Source organism: Meriones unguiculatus, chromosome 2 (assembly GCF_030254825.1).
Source record: "Meriones unguiculatus strain TT.TT164.6M chromosome 2, Bangor_MerUng_6.1, whole genome shotgun sequence".
Lineage (NCBI taxonomy): Eukaryota > Metazoa > Chordata > Mammalia > Rodentia > Muridae > Meriones > Meriones unguiculatus.
Window position 1 is genome coordinate 157,495,877 of NC_083350.1, and position 20,501 is coordinate 157,516,377.

Sequence of the window (20,501 nt, forward strand, 5' to 3'; positions counted from 1 at the left end):
CCAACAGTAGTGAAGAGAGATTTGGGGTTTGGTAAACACAGGAGCGTTTCTGACATAAACCGTATCTATTTCTTAAATACATACCATCTAGCCATATCATGATAATAATGACCTCTGTGCCAGCTTTCTGGCCTGAGTTTTACTTTTTTTGGGTAACTGTTAATTTCATGCATGAGGAAATTGGGGGAAAGGAGGGGAGGGGCGGTGGGAAGTTGACATCAAATTTTTACCAAAACGAAAATTCAGGAACATGTGGGCTTCATTTACTTATTTATGATTCAGTTTCCTAGAAACTAAAGTGTAGCAAGGAAAGCTATATCCATAAATCCTAGAAATAAGAAACCCACTTTTGAAAGGAGTTGTATTTAAGAAGAATGTTTAGAGGAATCTTAGAGACTGGTGCTGTGATTTAAGGACTATGTCTTTCTGAACAGGCCATCATTCACCTGCATCTTTCAGTTTGAAGAGGGATGTTATAGATTATTAAGGAATCTTTCAGAGTCATGTTCTTTCTGGCTCCTGTCTTTGGAATATTCCGTGCTGAGCTGATAACATGTGTGGAAGCTATATATGAATGCTACAAGATGAGGTAAAGTGGGTGCCTCCACTGTTCTCTGCAGCTGCCACTGGGCTCCTTCATCTCTCAGTATCCACTTCCTGGGTGCATTGATCTCAGGAAGTACCTTTAGAAGGCACAGAGGGCTAGCAATGTATCTGTGATGTCACTGTTGGGAATAAACACAGCCAACACCACATAAATGTAAACTGTTGTCTTCTGTCAGACATTGCGCAAAGACTTCGCTGGATAATGTTTGCTAATTCTCACATTTCTACGACATGGTTGCTATTATCAGTCACACATTTTGCATGAGGAGGTGAGACTCCAGGCTCTGTTTAAGTTGCCTGTGTTCATATGCAGCCAGTAAGGTGAAGATAAGATGAGAGGAATGGTAGGCTAACTCCTGAGCTCAAGCCTTCACCATCAGCTCACAGGTGAAACAATGAGGAAGTAGCTCGAAAAGATATGTGTGAGCTTGCTGATATGACCAGTTTCTTTACAGCTGGTGACATCTCTTTTTCTTAGTTCTCTGTGAGGTTTCATGCCTGACTTAGGATCTCAGGGCACTTGAATTCTACATTTTATGTGTGTTCTTCCTAAAAGACTTGGCTGCTATTCCTCAGTATCTATACATCTTGCTGTGCTTATCTACCAAAGATTCAGCTTTATTATGTTGTAATTTAGCAAAAGGAAAAAAGGAGTAAAGACACCCAAGGTTCAGATTTAAAGAGATACACACACATCCACATTATGATTGAACACAGACAAATCATATATTTTCAATATCATTTGAAGGTGCCAGGAAAACAGAAATGACAGTAACTTAATATTTGAAGAACTGGCTGGTTTGATTTTTGTCTTTCTTTGTGTGTATGTGTTTTCAGGTGTACCTGTGTGTACACATATTAAGCGGTCAGAGACAGATGTTGACCATCTTTCTCAGTTGTTCTCCATTTCACTTTTGAGACAGTCTCTCATTGAACCCAGAGCTCATTGATTTGGCCCTGGAGGTCTTCCAGCCTCTAGTTCTTCCATTCTGGAATTACAGGCTGGGGGTGAAACTGAGACCGCCACACTTGCTTAGCACACACTTTACCTACTGAACCATCTTCTTGGCCCCTAGCTGTATATAAATGCCATTTTCTTTGTTCCTCCCAATTATTCCTGCAAAGGCCTATGCTATGCAACATGACTCTTATCTATATAATATAAACCAGCAAAGGACACGAGACTTGGGGAGGTGTATTAGGGACGGATGTGGCATAGATGGAGCAACATAAGTAGGAAGTATTTTTATCACAATATTCCACTTCACAGGCTCCTTTAGGGTCCAGCTTTAGAGATCAGAACAACAGACTCAATATTTTACATACTGAATGTATGTCCTTGTTCCTTCAAACTATACAAGCCATGGAATGTGGGATCTTCCATAGAAGGTTAGTGATCATGTCCGAATAAGACTTAAGGGCATAAGCCAAAGTGAACTTCAAAGATTTTCCAGTTACACTTTGATGTATCATATTTTTACTAATATGGTCAGGATTTTGGATAAACACAAAAGTTTCATCTTTATTAATTGCCAGAAGTGGGGTGCTCTGAGAAATGTGGGTAAATTAACATTTAGATAAATCCCTCCCCTGCTCTGCTATTATTTTTCAAATGGTTAATATTTTACAAAATTTGAAACTCGTTTGAAGTTTGACCTTTTTCTATATTAAACTAGAGACTTAAATTCCTCATTTCCCTCCAGGAACTCAGGGAAGTAATTCATGCAATTAAACTCTACTTTGTACATCTCTGCAACCTTTCCCTGTAACAGGCAGAACACCACCTATATTTGCTTTGAAAAATAGAGTGTGTAAGAGATTTGCCCCCAGGTAAATTTCTTTCTCCATCTCCACCCCCTGCTGCTCCATTAAAGCTAAATTCCTCTAAAAGCCCATTTGACTCTTCCAATTTATCCATTGACTTAAATTACTTCCAACTGTGTCATTAGAAAATTCCTAAAAAAAAAAAAAAAAAAAGAAAGAAAAAAAAAGAAAATTCCTGTTTCTCTTTCAGTAGTTCTGAGTTTGGGAACTTGTTCCCTGATCAGGATCTGTAGCTTGTGTCAAAATTTACAATCTAATATTATAGCTAGTAGGAAAAGAAGAAGAAGAAGAAGAAGGAGGAGGAGGAGGAGGAGGAGGAGGAGGAGGAGGAGGAGGAGGCTCTATCAAGTCTCCAGGCTCTCTACCTCCGTCAGACTACAAATTTGTGAGCCCAAACACAGTTTGGCAAGCCTTTCTTGCAATTGCGGTTTTTGGAGAGATTTAAAATTTTTCAATTTCCTAAAATATGAATGTCTCCCCTAAAAAGGTTAACAACATTGAGGGTAGCAACAGAGTCATTCAGACTTACAAAGACAAAAATACAGCCATGACATCATTATTCATCTAATTTCATGATCAAAGCAGGTAAAAGTTGTGGCTTTGTAAATATCTGCATATCAGGATTTGCTTTAAGAGCTCTGCTTATTATGCCTTTGAATTAGTAGCATGATCGTTAGTCTATGGAGTTCTTTAAAACACTCCTTTCTCTTCTCCCTCTTCAATGAATAACTGATGTGATTGGGGCTCACTCAGGGAAAGACAGTATGTGATGCAAAAAAAGGCTCTGAGTCCAACCCTTCAATGCAACATCAAAGTTATCAAGAACTTCCCATGTTCAAGGGACTCTTCACAATCTTACTATCTGATATAATTTTATGTTTCTACAGTCATTCAAGATTCACTGCAGTTTCATAGGCATTTTATCAATTAATAAAACAGAATCATAGATAAGTTTAACCGCCCAAGATCACATTACCAAGAAACCAGGACACTGTATTCCAACTGCGGGTTGTCGGTGTCCAGGGAATTATAACCACTGTGTGAGCTGATTTAGCACACAAAAGCTCATGGCACTAGATCTCACATCCTGTCTAGCAGACTGTTTCTCTCAACCAGTAATCTCCCTTCTTTCTGAGGACTGAAGCCACCGAAAACTCCGTGTAACAGGTCACAAACTACAAGTGTTTCTGCTAGATCAAAATAAAATCCGTAGACTTCTCCTCATAAAGTCAATCAGTAACAGATAGCTGCTGAGCTCAGACAGGCAACCTAAGCGCTGTGGCAGTGGGGTGGGGTGGGGAGTGCTGGGGAGATGGCCTTGTGGAGGTCCCTGGTCTCAGGGGAATTCCAGTGACATTTGTGACAGAAGCATAAATATTCATCGCTTGCCCTGTGTTTGCAATACATGGCAGTCATCATCACAAATACTCCACAAACCGCTAAATCTTCACCACCCAGGAAACACTGACATTATCTCAGGACAATACTGAGGTGCGTAGAAGGGAGGTCAGTTGTCCCTAGGTGTCCTAGGCCTGCAGTGTGTATGAAAAGAAGGCTAACATAAACCTACATTTTAACTCCCCGGAACTCTAAAATATCTACTTTGAGTCATTTTCTTTGTCTTACCAGAGATGTCACAGAACAGCTATGAGTTTAGGATTAAGCTATCTAGTCCAGACATCCATGTACATCATACCAGAGATGTTTTCACAAAGAATCACTAGCACTTCGTCACAGACTAGGCCCTAGGCTGTCTGTGGTCAAAAGTGAACTGATCTTTGTGTTATTCCGGAAAGCCACTGTGGAGCCACTCTCTGAACAGTCTTCTTTGAGTGTGCAATTCAGTTATCCCTGTGCAGCATTCTCTGGAGTCTTAAAGCTTAGTTAGCTATGACCATGTGGACTCAGGAAACAGTGATTATCCTTTTCTATTAGTATTACTCTCTTCTATGGAATTCCAGAATGTTACAGGAAATGAGGGTCATGTCCTCCTCCGTATCATGTATGTAATCTTGCACACGTTCCCTTTTTCATTTCCTCCGTTTCTTCAACTTCTGAAAATCTATACCCATTATTAAAAACAAAATGAACAACTTCCTAATTTGTAGCTCATAAAGAAATCTTCTAGCTGAGAATGGCTCCTGACTATCAAATCTTGAGAGGAAATTCTTATCACGGACAGAAATAGGAAGAGAAAGTAGTAGCACTGAGAGTGACGACTAATATCACTGTCCACTGCACAAACACAACATACACACCCAGCAGAGAACCTTAACCCCAGGCCCAGTCATGAGTAATAATTCAACTTATCACTGGGAAAAGGTAATTTCCAATTCAAAAATAATTCCTCAGAATAATTCTTCATCTTTAAGATTCTCTTCAGATAAACAATCCATTTAATATTTTACAAAGGAAGGGGATTTTGTTTGTCTGCTTTAGGATATCAGCTCCCACACCATGATCCCATATACAGTTGGCATACATTGTAATAGCAGCGGCCACTTCACATCTTGTGTTTCTGTCTGTTCCAACGCAGACTTGAAACTATAAGCGCAGAGAATACAGTCCGGGGGATACCAAGCAAAAACTAAAGAAAATTTGCCTTCAATCACATTGTTACATTGCTTTCTTTTCTATTATAGCTATAATACTCACTGATGCCCACAGCTGTTACAAGCTTGATTGCAAGTTCAGGAATTTCACAATGAATGAAAAAGGGCTCCAGAATGTAGCGTCCAAATGCCAGGGATATCACAGCAGTAGCTCCAGGGCTAAAAAAAAAAAAAAAATACATTTAAGTTACAGGAAACAATAAAGAACATTTTCACTTAAGCTTTTTAGCTTCAGGTCTCACTAGGTAACATGAAGAACAAGAAGTTTATTATGCTTAGGACTTCATAGTCCTTTAAGTTGCCATGCATTCCAAATGAAATACTGCCTATACCATAAGTAATGGCTAACTTCTAAAATATCGTTGTGAAAATTAGTACTTATAAATGGTTTAAGCCAACATGTGCCTAAATATTTAATACTGATTCTTAAATTTCTAGCAAAAAAAAAAAAAAAACTCAAAGCCAAGTGAAAATTCTTTATTCCTTAAGAATATTTATATAGAAAGAACCACAGGATAAGAAGACAAAATAAGCCTGAGAAGATAGCAACCCAGACAATAAGTCATCCCATTTTAGTTCTTCAACTGGAAAAAGGGAATATTTCATTTCATCTTAAATATGAGCGCATATTCTTGCCACACACAGGGAAATCCACAGAATTGCTTAACACCTCAAGCAAGAGTCCCTTTCAGCTTCTCTTCCTTCTTGTGGTTACCTCACACCCAGTCCTGATCCCTGGACTATTACCTGTCTCCAACCTTGATCTCCTACCTCCAGTCAAAACCACAAACATTGTAACTTTCTTCTCTGCCTAGAGACGCCTCCCTCCTTTCTCCAAAGGGGGTGTTCTTGCTGTTCTCTGTCATTTATAAAAGTCTTTGATTTGTGAAGTTAAATCTGATATTGTTTCAGTATCCTTATAGCATGTTCTGGCTATGGTCAGGTCTTACATATATACTCAGATCCAAGCTTCCCAGGACCAAGATCTGAATCTTCTGCCCAAAGCCTCTTCAAATAGCTACCATTGGTACTTTGTATTTCAGTGCAGTCTTGGTCAACAGAAGTGACTCCAATGCTCTTGATGTGCACCAAATCTGTCCCCTTGACACTGTTCATCACAGTAGGATTTTTATTCTACTTTAGGGTGATTTCCCACATTGAAAGCCCATTCTTCTGCTTGACTTTGAGTTCTATGAAAACAAGACTGTGTCTGTCCCAACGAGAATGTTATCTCAGTACAGTGGCTAGCACAGCATCTGTTACAGTAGAAATTTAATAACTATTGAACATGGTGTGAGCAAGTGAACTCAACTTTAAAGTCCCCATCACCTTCTATTGGGTGACTATGCTTGCATTAGTTTTGCAGATTATTTCTGCCAATACTGAATTAATTTGGAAGCATAACTTTAATGGGGAGTATTTAGCTATCACAGATATTACTGTTTAGCTGTCAGAAGTATTAATAATAGAGAAGAAATTATGTGTCCTTCATGTAATTTGCTATTTTTTTTTGTTTAAAAGACTATCCCAGCAGTATAAGTCCAGTGTGACAAAAGTAAATACAGATGTATTAAAATGCTTCTAGAACTTACTTAGGTAACTTGGCTGCATACATGCACATGCACACGCACAACACACAGAGACACACACTATAGAACAGGTTTTTGTTTTTGTTTTTCTTTTTTTTTTTTTTCAAAATTAAGGCAATATCTGATTATCAGCTGTCTAGGAGCAGGAATTATGGCTCATTTCAATTTAGATCTCTTTATCTTGATATGTGCCATTCAGCAGCAATTTGTAGAAAAAAATAATCAATGAATGGGTACCATATCTGTCCATTACAAATGGAACGATCACACTCGTAGCAACACCGAGCAATTAATTAGATAAAGTTACACAACAAATGTATGGATGAAGATGGCGTCAAGTTCAAGGTCTTCAGGACTGGAAGCTAGGCATCCTGACTGGCCAGCCTTCTACAGAAGTGTCCTTATTTCGATGCTGAGTATGTTACATTCAAAATAATCTAATATTGGGCTTTCTGACACTTGTTAAGAAAGAACTGATATGCAGGATACATGTGCACTGATGTAAATAGCATGAAAGTTCTAAGAGCTGTAAGTCCCGCTGGCACAGACTTAAATGCTTATAATTGTAATAGAAAAAGTGCAAATAAAGTATTAAATAAAATGCAAGGTGATGAGTGTAATGTCAAGTGGGATGTAGGGGACACTTTTTTTTTTCAGATGAGTTAAGACATTAAAAGATGAAATATAGCACAAACTAGGGAAATTAACCAGAAATTAACTGTATGTAAAAAATAAAATAAAGAAAAAAAGTAAAGGACTCTATATGATTAAGATGACAGAGAGAAATACAGAATAACATCCCAGATAGGGAAATCTTAAGGAAAAAAAAAATTCTTCTTTATATCATCATTTAACACTAGCAATTTCTAAGCAGCAAAAGAACCTCTGGCCGTTACCAATGAAGCATCCACTACTCTGAAGCTCTCTATTTACACTGTAAAAATCGTTCCTGCTAATAGACACTTAGAATGCTGCCTTTGTCACCCCTGTTAATGGCAGCGTGAAAACCAGCTGAGATTTCAGCGCTGTGTGTCTCATGTTTACGGGAGAGCAGGGTTCCCCAGTGATTTCTAATGAACCCTGTGAGCAGAAAGTGCAAGTCACATCCCGTGAAGCAAAACCACCTGTGACACAGGCTACACATGTGACATCACAGACTCCCCACAACGTGGAAGGAGATTTGCTATTCAGAGTGACTTGGCACGATTCAGTGCCAAGAGGATCAGGAAGGGGGATAGTCTCACAGCAGCACAATCAAAAGATTTTCGTAACTGTAGATCTCTGATTTGTTTAGTGGGAGGAAATGAATCATTCATGGTGTGTAAAGTTGATTTTTTTTTTTTTTTACCTTTTGTAAAGCAAAGACTTGATAATACACTAAGTTGTTTGGCATAGACATTTCTTAGTCATAAAAGTAAAGTTGAATGGCCTGATGACATAATCGACAATAAGAAAAAAAAAAAAAACTCTAATTCTTAGCACGTTAAATCATGTCTGGCTAGTCAAAGCTGCAGTTTATCAAAGTGTATTTTGAAGTCTCACCTCCACTCAAATAAATACCTTTCCTAGAAAAAAGTGTATCTATAAAACTTGGAGCTTAAAGAAAACATTTTTATTCCTCAGGGTCTTTATTTTTTCAACAAAGTCACATGACACACATTTGTAATTAGTTACAAGTTATCAAGATGATCCAAAAAAGTGATGAAATGAATAGGTTTATTTTTCCTTAATTGTTTCCATGTCCTTACCGTATTATGAGCAGTTCCACCCAGACTCGGACAAAAGCTAGTAAAGGACCAAAGACCTCCAGAATGTATGTGTAATGGCCACCAGATTTCTTTATGCTCGTACCCAACTCGGCATAGGACAAGGCCCCTGTGAAAGGTTATAATAAAAAGGTACAAATTTGACACACGATCAAGCAGTCTTGTGACGGAATCGATAGGCAGTGTTTACGTGGCATGCTGTGTGACTAGTTCTTTTGGTCAAAATGACCTTCTTCATTAGAACAGTCATCACCTCATAACTGAGACCCACAAGTTCCTCTTTTAACTTCCTTACACTCGAGACCTGCCTCATGCTCATAGAAAAGAAAAGCCAAGGACTAGAAACATGGCTCAGCAGTTAAGAACACTGGCCGCTCTTCCAGAAGACCCAAACTCAGTTCTCCACATCCACATGGTGACCCACAACCATCTGTGCTCCAGTTCCAGGTGATCTGACGCTCTCCTCCAGCCTCCTTGGGCACTAGGCATCTACATGGTACATAAGCGTGGACACAGGCAAAACACCCATACACATAAAGGCCAAATGAAATGAAATGAAATGAAATGAAAAAAAAGATGTAAGGAAAGAAATTTTGTTTGAAAAGGTACCTACAAACATGATTCAGAATTTGTGGTCAGATACCAGAAGGAAGAGGGAAAAGCGAAGGCAGATGTCAACAATTTTGCCCTATTGTTTGAATAATAATAACACTTCATGTTAAAACAGGATATTGTTCACTCAAACTGATCTCTCTATGGTATTTTAATAAATAATGTTTCTCTGGTAAGTCAAAACAGAGTTATCTGCTCTTTGGGAAAGAAAGGACTGTATGAGTGAGACTTCAGTTAATTGATAGAATAAGTTTTGTCAGCAAAATGAATCTCAGCTTGGTTGGTCTATTCCTAGAAATGGTTTTTCTGGGTGTTTTGGAAATGTACACCCAGGCAGTTAAAAGAACAACTGTTTTACAAAGAGATTCCAGAATAGACAGCCGTGTATTCAACATAAAATCAATTATAAGTTAAGAGGTGAGTGTTTAGAAATAATACTCACATATGATTAGGAGTTATTTAAACTCCTAAGCCCTAAGCTTCATATACCCTTTGAAGTTAAAAAAAAAAAATGAACTTTCATCTCATGAAAGAATTGTACATGTAAAGGTGGCCAAGTAATAGCACGGATAGGACTGACTCTGACACAGCAAACATTCCACAGGACATTACTTCACTTATCATCTGGATCAGAGCCAGTTAGGATGGACATAAAAAATAAATGTTAATTTAATCCAAAAATACCCCCCCAAAAAAAACTCTGTCTACATTGCTTAGTGTTCAAAGAAAGGTAGCAGGGTTCTGCCCAATCACCTAAAGAGGCTCCAACTGTGGAAAGTAATTAGTGAGTAGTAATATCTCTTATAGAATGTTCAAAATAAATATAATTTGGAAACTTAGTGAAATCTGAGTATCACTATTTCAAAGTCACCTGGAGAATTTTTTTATAGAGTGAAAACATCAGAAAAGACTCCAAGACCACACCCTAGACTCCTCCTCTCAGTCCAGACACCATCCAATTGAACAATCCAGGCACCTCTACTGCTTTTCAGTGGTTCAGATCCTAAAGCAACGAGGTTACAGGGAGCTATTTTAGTTACTTCGTTAACTTAGAACTAAAGACAATCTAGCAGACTTCTCTTGAAAACAGTCACATGTTGGTAGGTTGTCCAGAGAAACAACCACTATACGTTGTTATTGGAAAGAGTCTTAAGGACTTCAGACTTTACTGTTAGGGAATCAATACCCAGACCTCTGTACGCTTTGTCCCAGGTTTAAATTGTGTTCTGGGAGGATGGAATTTTCATTTAAAGCTCTCAAGCTCCATAATGATGTGCCCAGATGAAAAGAAGTTCAAAGCAGGCTATAAAACTCCATGTGTTGACCTCAGTGCTCAAAACATTGTAAACCAAATACAGATGCTGCTCCCTTTACAAAGGGGTGATTTTGCTCCCCCCAAAAAAAACATGATACATTCAAAGCACTAGTCAGTGGGAACTGTGGGTACCCTAGGTACCATCCTATACATTCTCTTGATCTGGATAAAACCACCCTTCAACAGATCATGCTGTAAGTGTTAAAATTCCTCGAGAAATTTATTGAATGACCAGTTATTATCACCTATCACCGAAAGGTTAAAAACAAAATCAGACACTCAACCATCTTAAGTTGGGGACCATCAAGGACCACACTCTTGACTTGAGAATGTCTAGAACCATAAGTTCTAGAGCTTTAAGTAAAGAAAGATTATCTACTTATATCTTGCTTTTCTTCCTATATGTGAAGACTTTATGTCAAAAAAAGCTCCCAGTACTTTAAGTTGAAATAACATGAAAGCACATCTCTGAAGTTAAGTGGTCAAATGTCTACTCCAGGCCACATTACACTCCCATAGCTCTGTAGTCTCCTGAGCTTCCACCAAAGATGGCAGACTTATATAGAAGCACATTTCCACCACACAAGTCAGTGTGTATTTAACTAGCTCAACATTCAAAGTAATTTATTTTACAGCATCTGAATAAGTATTGATTGTGTGTGAAAATCACATCACACTGTGGGAGCTGCCTGTATGCAAAGAATGCAAAGTCCAAGAAATTGGTTGTACTTTTTCTGATTAGATATTGATTTATTCTAAATATGTCAAGTACTGTAAGGACACTTGAAGCCTGAGGGTACACAGTCATTTTAAGAACAACAACTGAGTTTCTCCTTGCTTATCTGAACCTGCATTTGCCAGAGCCCCTTTAATATTAATAATGATAAGGATTCTGTCGGAGTTTCTGACAGCTGGATTACTCCAAAGAATGAAGAGAACTGGACAGGGACAGCACACGACTGTCATAAAACATTTCATGAAGTGTAGCCTATTCACATAAATGATGTTACCAAGTTTTCCAGTATCTTAAAGTAATTTCTAAAAGATATGGACATCTTTCTATAGTAAGAGTGCTTTCAACATTATTTGAAATGCCTCCTTTCTAAAAACAGTTGAATTCTATAAGCAGGTAGCTTTCCCCAAACAGTGATTTAAAGTATCACGAGACATGAGCAGAAAGAATGGATTGAGCAAAGAGTTAATGCTTGGTCCCAGAAGACCATGGTACCAGGTTAACAAAGTAACTTTAAAGTGTAGGCTACTTTGGAACCAAAGTATTACCCTGTAGTAAAATTCAAATGAAAAAAAAAATTTTGACCATTCACCAGGTTTTGTCACCTTTACAATGAACTTAGGGAGTTTTATGTTGATTTGCCTTTCCTCTGCAATAGTAAGCCTCAAACCAAACAGAGAAACATAAATTGTGAAGAGGAAAAAAATTAATCACCAAAGTAATACCAGTCCTGGTCAGATGAAGTTCAGTGAATAGGCAGAGAAATTATCTGTTCCCCCAGAGACCAAGTTACAAACAGATGAAAACATACCCAGGCAAGGAGAGAACACTGACAACCAAGTGAAGCTTGGAAACTCATAGTGAGAAATTATAAAAAGTTTTCTTAAAAGTATGAAGGGAAAAATATAAGAGGAAAAGGTCCAAGCCATCGCCATTGTATACCTTTTAACAGAGACAGACATCAAACACTCATCTTCCCAGGGATTTTAAAGCATACTATTCATGGACAAGCCCATGAATTAAAAATGTTAAAAAGACGAAGAGTGCCACCCATTTGTTTCGCTAATAAAAACGTCGGTGACTCTGCTGGGAACATCCAGTTCTGCCTGTAAACAGGCCGTGCCGGCTGCACCTCACAGGTGTTCAGCCAACCAGCCAACCAGCCAGCCAGCCAGCTGCCAGAACCGCGTTCTAAGCACGCCTCAGGAGCCCAAGCCCTCCGCCTGGAAGGCTTGCTTGGTTTTCTGGGTCATCAACGTTAGTTTTTGTTCTCATCACACCAGAGAAAAGTCACAGGAGAGTCTGTCTCAGGCACAAAAGAGAAGGAGAGGATAGCCTGCAGGAAGGAATCCCAGAGGAGTCAGTCTTATGCCAACAGTGGACAGTGAGGGTGTTTGGGTAGTGCACATACCTGAACAATAACAACAAAAATTCAAAACATTTCCTGTAGTATCTGCCACTCATTTACTCCTCGGAAATAAGCCTTTGCTTTCCCAGAGAGCCACACAGACACACCCCCGGAGAAGAAGCGCACTCACCAAAAAGTGACAGTACTCCACAGGCAGACCAGAAAACCAGTGACATGCCCACGCTGCCTGTGTTCTGGAGTATGCCCTTGGGGGAGATGAAGATGCCCGATCCGATGACGGTGCCGATGATGATGGAGACCCCCCTCAGCAAAGTGATCTTCTTTTTCAGAACCACCTTCTCCTGCCCTGGTGGCTCTTGGTCTCCCACGGGGGGCAGCCTCCCGCTCACATTGCCCTGCAGGTAGCCTCCTTTGGAGATGGTGGCCACAACTGGCTTTCTGACCATGGCACTGTCCCACCAGAGAAGGAGGGTGGAAAAAAAAAAAAACAACAACAGGGGGGAAGATAAACAAACAAACTTTCAACTTGTTTCTCAAGATTGTGACTGGTGACTGTTCCTCTTTGCTTTCACTGACTGGCTCGGCAGTGTTGTGTCCACAGGTGGAGACTCAGAGGTGTATGTCACCTTCCTGGCTATCTAATTACTCCTCTTAACTCCTCGGGAGCACCTGTGAGGCTCAGGCTCCGGGAGCAGTCAATTTGCTGCCGCCGCCGCTGCTGCCCTATCATTACACCAGCTCAGCTTCCTCGTGGGCTCGTATTTATGCTACCGCCTGTCACACCAACTTACTGGGCTGCGTGATGATGCAAATTCTCCAGGTTTGCATCAGCCACATGAGAAAGCTCCAGCTTGAAAAAGTGCCAACATTACTCAGCTTTTTTTTTTTATTTAACAGTGGCTGTGTGTTGCTCAACTGACCCAAAGCATTTCCCAGAACAAAGCATCCTCTTAAAGAGGGGCTTAGCCAATCCAGAAGAAGTAAACTGGGAATAGACGTTGTCGGGTTGACTTTAAGAAGCTCCCGCTCTCAGAGAGAAAAGAAAGCGGAAAACGAAACAGGAAACAATTACTTCATTTTAAGGAGTTGCTTCTTAACTTTAACGTGTGCATAAAAATGTTGTATGCACAACTGTTTTGACAATAGAGAGTGCCTTAGGGCTGCACTGTTTGCAACAGCAAAGTTTATACTTCATAATTTATATTCTACTTACTTCTCGGGTGTTTCCTAGCAACACTGTCAAATCTAATATTTACGAAGCCAGGAAGTTTCTGCACACTAGAGCCGTGACTACACACAGCTCCACATGAACAGACGCAATTATTTCTTAAGACCTGTAATACGCTGGCGTTTAAGATCGCCCTCTGAGTTTGAGAAGTTGAAAGATCATAGCGACTGCAGAAAACAGTAGTTTTCTGATTCTTGTCAGCACAGTGTGATTTCCTGGATGAAGCAGGGGATTTGCTCTTCATTTGCATGTTGTTCCATCAAATTAGAAACTCTCTACTTTGAATCTTGGGCAATACTTACAGTTGCATGAAGGCAAAGGCATGCATAGAGCAAAAGCCTGATGAGGGAGTCACAATATAATAGTTGGAGAAAGTAAAGAGATTATAGGACATATTTTGGGATCAATAGCTATTATGAGTATAATTTAACATGGATTAAAATCAACAGGTACTAAGTTTTAGTTAGCTCAAAGCTAGAAGTTCTCAGTGACTATAACAGACATTTACAGGTCCATTTCATAAAGCTAAAATGGTGTTTGTATGTTTTTTTAACATAAGGAAATAATAAAATTTTGAGGAGATGGAATGCTTTAATCTGATTAAAGCTTCTACAATATACACATGTACTGAAACCTAACACTCTTATTAATATACATGGTTTTTGTTTTTGTCAATTAAAAAGAAATTTAAACAAATAAAAGTACATTAAAATTGCAAACTGGGGTTAAAATATTTGCATTGAAAAAAATTTCTAAAAAATTAAACATGTAAACTTGAAACTTTTTGCTTCTAACCAAGTGTCTTATAAAAACAAATACCAAAAGAAAAAGAATCTCAACTATTAGCCTTGGCTCTGGGCCTCTGTGGTTTGAATTTAATGAGAAGAATCCGATGTCATCATTATCTTAAAGCTATGTTCAGACCCCATGATTAAATATGCTTTTCAATCTCTGAATAAAAACAACAAACAGAACATCTCTGTGGAAGCAAGGTTGGCTGAAGGGGATGTGAGGGGAAAGGAGTGAGGGAAGGGAGGGAGGGAAGAAGGGAGGGGAGTGGGGTGAGGAGCAAGGTATGAGGGGAGGCAAGTAGGGGTGGAGCAATGATGGAAGCAGAAAATAACATTGGAAAGGAATCATGGGAAAAGTCACACCCTTTCTATTAGGTCCTTACCTGAGAAAATGTCCATGACATGATGGCCTTATCACATAACTGACTGAGGCCTCATAATTTCCCTTTTACATGATCTACCCTCATTCTGTATAATTTACTTTGGATCTACCAATCATCATTTTTATAAAGCCAAAAGTAATACTTTTCCTCAACTGTTATGTAACCCAAAAAATAAGAAGTGGGGAGTGTTTCTCACTCAATCTTGTCTGGCTTCCTCAAAAGGAAAAGAGGGGACCCACCCTGTTCCATCTCTCCTGTTCTTGCTCAAATGTCCACTCACATAATTTTCCTGATTAATGAGCATAAGTGGCACTCTCCCCTCTCTGTTCCATTTCTCCTGTTCTTGCCCGAACTTTCCCTCTCATAATCTTCACGATTAATGAGCATAAGAGGGGAGCATAGCATTCCCCTTTGTTTCCTCAAAGGGGAATGTTAATTCCAAAGACTTAGGAGTTTAAAGCAAAGCACTAAAACCCCAGGCAATGGTGTCTTGTCCCTCCATGCACCACTCTTTGATGACTAGATTATAAATGGTTGTACTAGAAAGACTAGGGTGCTATTAAGACAGGATGTTGGAAATATTTTAAAGGAGGAAAAATGTTTTTCCAATTTTAAATAGCATTCTCCTCCTTGGGAATTTTAATAGGCATTTATGAAGAAAAATCTGAAATTGTACTAATAGTTAAGAAGGCAGAACTATCCTGTGTGGGTCTAAGACTCAAACTTTCTTCAAACCTGCACACAGCTAATAAAAACTAACTACAAAAAATAAAATACAGGTTTCAAAGAAAATGTTGAATTACCTTAACTCTTAATGCTTACTCTGCTCAAGGAATGGCCCCCGTTCCCTGAAAGAATTTCACATGTGACATGCTGTGCTAAAGCTGCCAGCCCTGTGTGGGTAAATATGGCTGTAACACTTAGGTGCGGCCAAACACTGATTATTTTTCCAGATGCAGTGCATCAGAATGTGACCTGAGCTGAGATATTCCTAAGCAGAACTAGAGTTACCCTTTCTTATTTGTTGGCCTTTGTAGTGACAAGGGTTGTCAAACAACTGGCAGTCATGTCCCTGGCTGGGTTGAAGGGGTCCCCACGGAGATACTTACAGGCCCAGTATCACAGCAGTATGTCTTCCTTGCCAAGAAGGTGAGATTAGTGGGGGAGCCCTGAAGACCTTCCACTGATAGTATCAGCTGCTGGGGTTCCCTAGGAATGCTGACTGGTACCCCACACAAACATCAGCCACACACGGGGGGTGGGGCTGAACGTGCAGGCTCCTCATTAGGGCTTCTAGGAGCAGGGGGCACCATGTGATAGCTGTTAGCTACATGTGGCCACCAGTTCTGGAAATGTGTTTAAAATTTAAAGTTCTACAAAATGACTTCCATAAGAAAGAGCTTATACGCTTGGTGAAAATTTAGAGAGTCTTCAATATGAAATAGAGGAGGCATATATTTTAGTTGTGATGTTTGAAACAAGACCATTCGTGGTAGTTCAAAGAACAAAAACCGTGTGTGGTGGACAGAGAAATATGCTCAACTAATTTTTGTGCATCACACTTTAGCACAGAAGCAAATGACTTTTTCCCTGTAAAGAGCCAAGTAATTAGTATTTTAGGCTTTATGTCCATTCTTGGTCTCTATACAGTGTTCTTCACTTACATATATAAGTGTATATACACAAGTGTTACAGCCTTTTAAGAAAATAAAGCTCATTCTTAGCTTCTGTATAGTTTGTCAGCATCTTGACAGTAGTCAGGATGAAACAATACAAAACCACTGCAATGGCTTGTAGTAGGGATTTTTACAAATAAAGTTTTATTAAAACACACCCAAAGTTGCTCATTAATTTATTTCTCAAGCTGCTTTCACATCACAGTAGCACAGCTTGCAAAAAAAGATGTGTGGACCCCAGAGTGGAAATGTTTATTTGCCTGTAGCTCAAGAACACACATAGGAGCTGACCAACACTTACATGTACTGTTTGCTTCTTCTAATATGTGTCCTCCTGTGCTCATTGCCCACCAGTCCTCAAAGGTATGCTCCTGACTTGATGTATTAAAAACATCATCTCCACTGCCTGAAATTCTGTCACTTAACATACTTATTTTACTAATTTACACACCTAACAGTTATAATAAATTAATATTTACCAATTTTCTCTAATCCACATTAGGTTGGGTGTTCCCTGATAAGGAACTGAGTTCAGAGTTCTGCATCCTGAAATACTCAGTCTGCTATGGAGTAGACGTCACTGAGTACACTTCATAATCATTAATCGCAGTACTATAAGCAACATTGGGATATGTCTATAATGAGAAAGGAAAAGGAGAGGCTCTGGGGCAGGGCAGGGAAGTGAAAGAGCTAAGTCATGATTGGTCATGCTAAAAGGTTAATTTGTAACATGCAGAAATGAAAACAACTAGAGCAGAATATTAGTTAGAGATTTGGAGATGAACAACAGGAGGAAGAAAAAAACACACTATGTAAAAAAAAAAAAGTTGTCTCCAAGGAACAAGAAGGAACACTCCTGAGGAATGATAAAAAGCAAGGACATCAGTTCATTTCTTAATGCTTTTAGAATACCATGTTCTTACTGATAGATAACAGGAAAACAGAGTATGCTGGAAAGTTATGTAAGAGAAAATAACATAAAACTAAAAAGTGATTAAAGTGGTTTGTAAGGTCTTTTAATTGGGGAGATGAGGGATGAGAATTAATTTCTCATATTGTGTGGTTATTTATTTGTGCTAACAAATGAGATAAATCACTAAATATAAAGAGAAATATGAGACGGTAGGAGGACAGAAGATGAGGGAAAAGGAGGAATAAAGAGGGTGGCAGGGAGAAGGAAAAAAAAGGATGGAGGGAGAAAGAAGGGAAGGAAGAAAAGAAGGAAGGAAGGAGGGATTAAAAGTATGAGATAGAAGGGAAAGAGGAATAAAGAAAAGAAGAGCTTAAGAAATGACATAGAGAAGGTTAAAAAAAGAAGAGTGAGGGGAGAAGATGGACTGGGAATGAAGGGAGAAAATGAGGGGAAAGACAAATGAGAGAGAGAGAGATGGACAGCAAAGAGAAGGAAGAGGGAGGAAAGAAGAAAAAAATAAACTAAGCAAAGAAATCCACAACTGCCAACCCATGGAAGGAAGGAAGGAAGGAAGGAAGGAAGGAAGGAAGGAAGGAAGGAAGGAAGGAAGGAAGGAAGAAAGGAAGGAAGGAAAGAAAAAAACCTTAATAATTCTAAATTATAAACAGGAAAGTTTTAAACAATGAGGTTAGACAAAAGAATAGCAAGTTTTAAAATAAGTATCCAAGTATATAAATCCTACATCAGTATAGTTAAATGGGTTAAATTTGCCCATTATCAAAAACTTACCAGGGATGAAGAGTCATTGGTCAGATAAAACATCTTTATGCATTGAGGGACACAGCCTCAGAGATTGAGAAACAAACATGATAGAAGAACAAAGAAAGTGGATTCACAATTACTGTTGCAAAGTTCCTTATATTTCCCTCAAATTCATTAAAGCAACAAGAAAAACAATTATGAATTGTAGCAAAGTTTTTATTTGATCCACATCTTCTCTCTCTCATACACACTCTCTCTCTCCTCCTCCTCCTTCTCCTCTTCCTCCTCCTCCTTCTCCTCCTCCTCCTCCTCTCATTTAGGGTTTGCTTTGCACTGGAGTATTAGATCTTCTCTGATGATGAATTTGGGCTATTGGGGCCACTATTCCCATAGGAGTAGAACTTCAAAATACCTAGAAGCAGACAGCCCTAGAAGAACACTTGCCAATGATTGCATGATCTGAGATTGTGAAAGTCTAACACTCTTGAATAAAGGTAAAACATAAAGCACAGCTGACCTCGTGAGTTCATCCTGCAGGATCACACTGCTATATATATATATATATATATATATATGCATATATATTTATTTACACACATATATGTGTATTTGTCTGCTACCACCCACTCCATCCCCACTTCTGCCCCTTCTTGTCTCCTTCACTCCTGACTGGTGTTGCAGGAAGCCTATCCAAATTTTTGCATATAATTTCCTCATCTACCATCTTTTCATAGAGAACCCAGATCAAGCTAGTTGCTCCTGGGATGTCTAAAATCTCACATCTAAGGAAAGGAACACAGGATTCCTCACCTGCTGGTCACTTGGCAGTAAGGCCCATCTCAGACTATTGCCCGCTCTTGATAGGCTGTGGTGTTACTATTTCCAAGACTTTCACCTGGAAAAAAAAATGAGGACAGGATAGATTTACAAAGGGATGCATTCCTCTATGAGCTCTCTTTATTTGGGAGTACTGAAGGCACTCCTATTAATACCAGCAGTAAAACAAATCCATAGTCAATAATGTCCTTAAGCATAGTATATCTGTGACCTGACGAGTCATTACAATTAGAAAAGAGATAGAGCTAAGGCATGACAATGTAATTATGTAGAGAAACATGAATGAGTTTTTATGTAAACATAAAATTGAATCTGTGCACATACTTTACAACAAACTTAAATTCATGGTGGCTCTATTTAAAAAAGAAATCATAAACATTCTATTGTAAAACACAATGGCATCTACTTAGAATATGCAGTGCAGAAGATTTGTCTAATGAACAAACTATAGATGCTAAGAAAAAGTAACTTTAGCAGGTTTTATTCTAAAGTCATATAGCAGAATACAAATTAAAAAAATAAGAATGATACACTTAGCCACAGAGCCAACAGTTTCTAATCTCTTTAAAGTCAACATTGTCACACAATCCATTTTGAGACTTCACTAGTGTACCAGGAATCCCTAGTGGTTTAACTCTGTGTACAGTAAATCAGGATCTTTCAAGAAGTCGTAGGAGATCCTGAAGCTTCACTCGTCATTTCCCTATGGGCCTCCAAAAGGCTTGCCCTGACATTCCCCACAGGTTCCTCCTGTTTTACTTTCAAGGTATTAAAAAAAAAAAAAAAATCTCCAGTAGGAGACCTTTCATGCACTGATTTTGGAGCTGTATATGATTTTTAAGACATATCAGGAAAAATATAATAAGTAAAACTACAATTATCATGGCATAAACAAACTACTGGGTGAGAATAAAGCGGGGAGTTTGGAAGCCACATCCTGGATAAAATGTCCCAGATCAGGTAAACGTAACTACATCCGCTCTGGTGGTATTTATGGTCGTTATCTCCTGATGGAGCTTATGAGAGAGAGAAAGGAAGGATGTATTAGAGGCACCTTCTATATATTTGCACTGGAGCTGTGTGGCACTACGCTTCTGAAACCATGGGCTGCTGGTCACCATTCTCTCTTTCATTCAGGTATAGCTTCTGCAGAGCCATCAAGAGCAATTCCATCGTTTCCCTCAGAATAGGTATACAGCTTTATGGCTCGACCAAGAACCCAAACCAGTTTGTCTATTTCTTCTGAAAAAACACATACAGACCCTTGTCCCATGGTTAACAGGGGGCAGGACCTTTCACATATTGTCCATAGGATCCTGCCAGTAGACTAATAGTAAAGGGGGTGATCCTGGGAAGCACCACATCCCAATATTTATAGACTATTTCCATCAAAATTTTAAAAATTAATGGTAAAAAGAGTCTCAGTTAATTTATCCTGTGGTTGTGTCCTTGATGTTCTCCTTTTTAATTGCTTTATAAGAGAGG

General features: G+C 39.0%; 1 protein-coding gene across 3 annotated transcripts in view; it reads right to left on the bottom strand.

Moving 5' to 3' along the window:
* The window catches only part of Slc7a11 (solute carrier family 7 member 11), a 144,923-nt gene extending 131,688 nt beyond the window's left edge, over window positions 1–13,235 (bottom strand). Inside the window, exons 1-3 of one of the 3 annotated variants that reach the window (XR_009590104.1) lie at window positions 12,596–13,234; window positions 8,380–8,506; window positions 5,086–5,201 (exon numbers count right to left, since the gene is read on the bottom strand). Coding sequence is in view for 2 of the 3 variants with exons in the window: in XM_060378288.1 (XP_060234271.1) it covers window positions 5,086–5,201; window positions 8,380–8,506; window positions 12,596–12,872 (520 nt within the window). In the remaining variant the exon portion in view is untranslated. Of the gene's footprint in view, window positions 1–5,085; window positions 5,202–8,379; window positions 8,507–12,595 lie in introns of all 3 variants that reach the window. The other 2 variants (XM_060378288.1, XM_060378287.1) reach the window with 2 other exon arrangements.
* Between the last annotated feature and the right edge of the window lie 7,266 nt (window positions 13,236–20,501).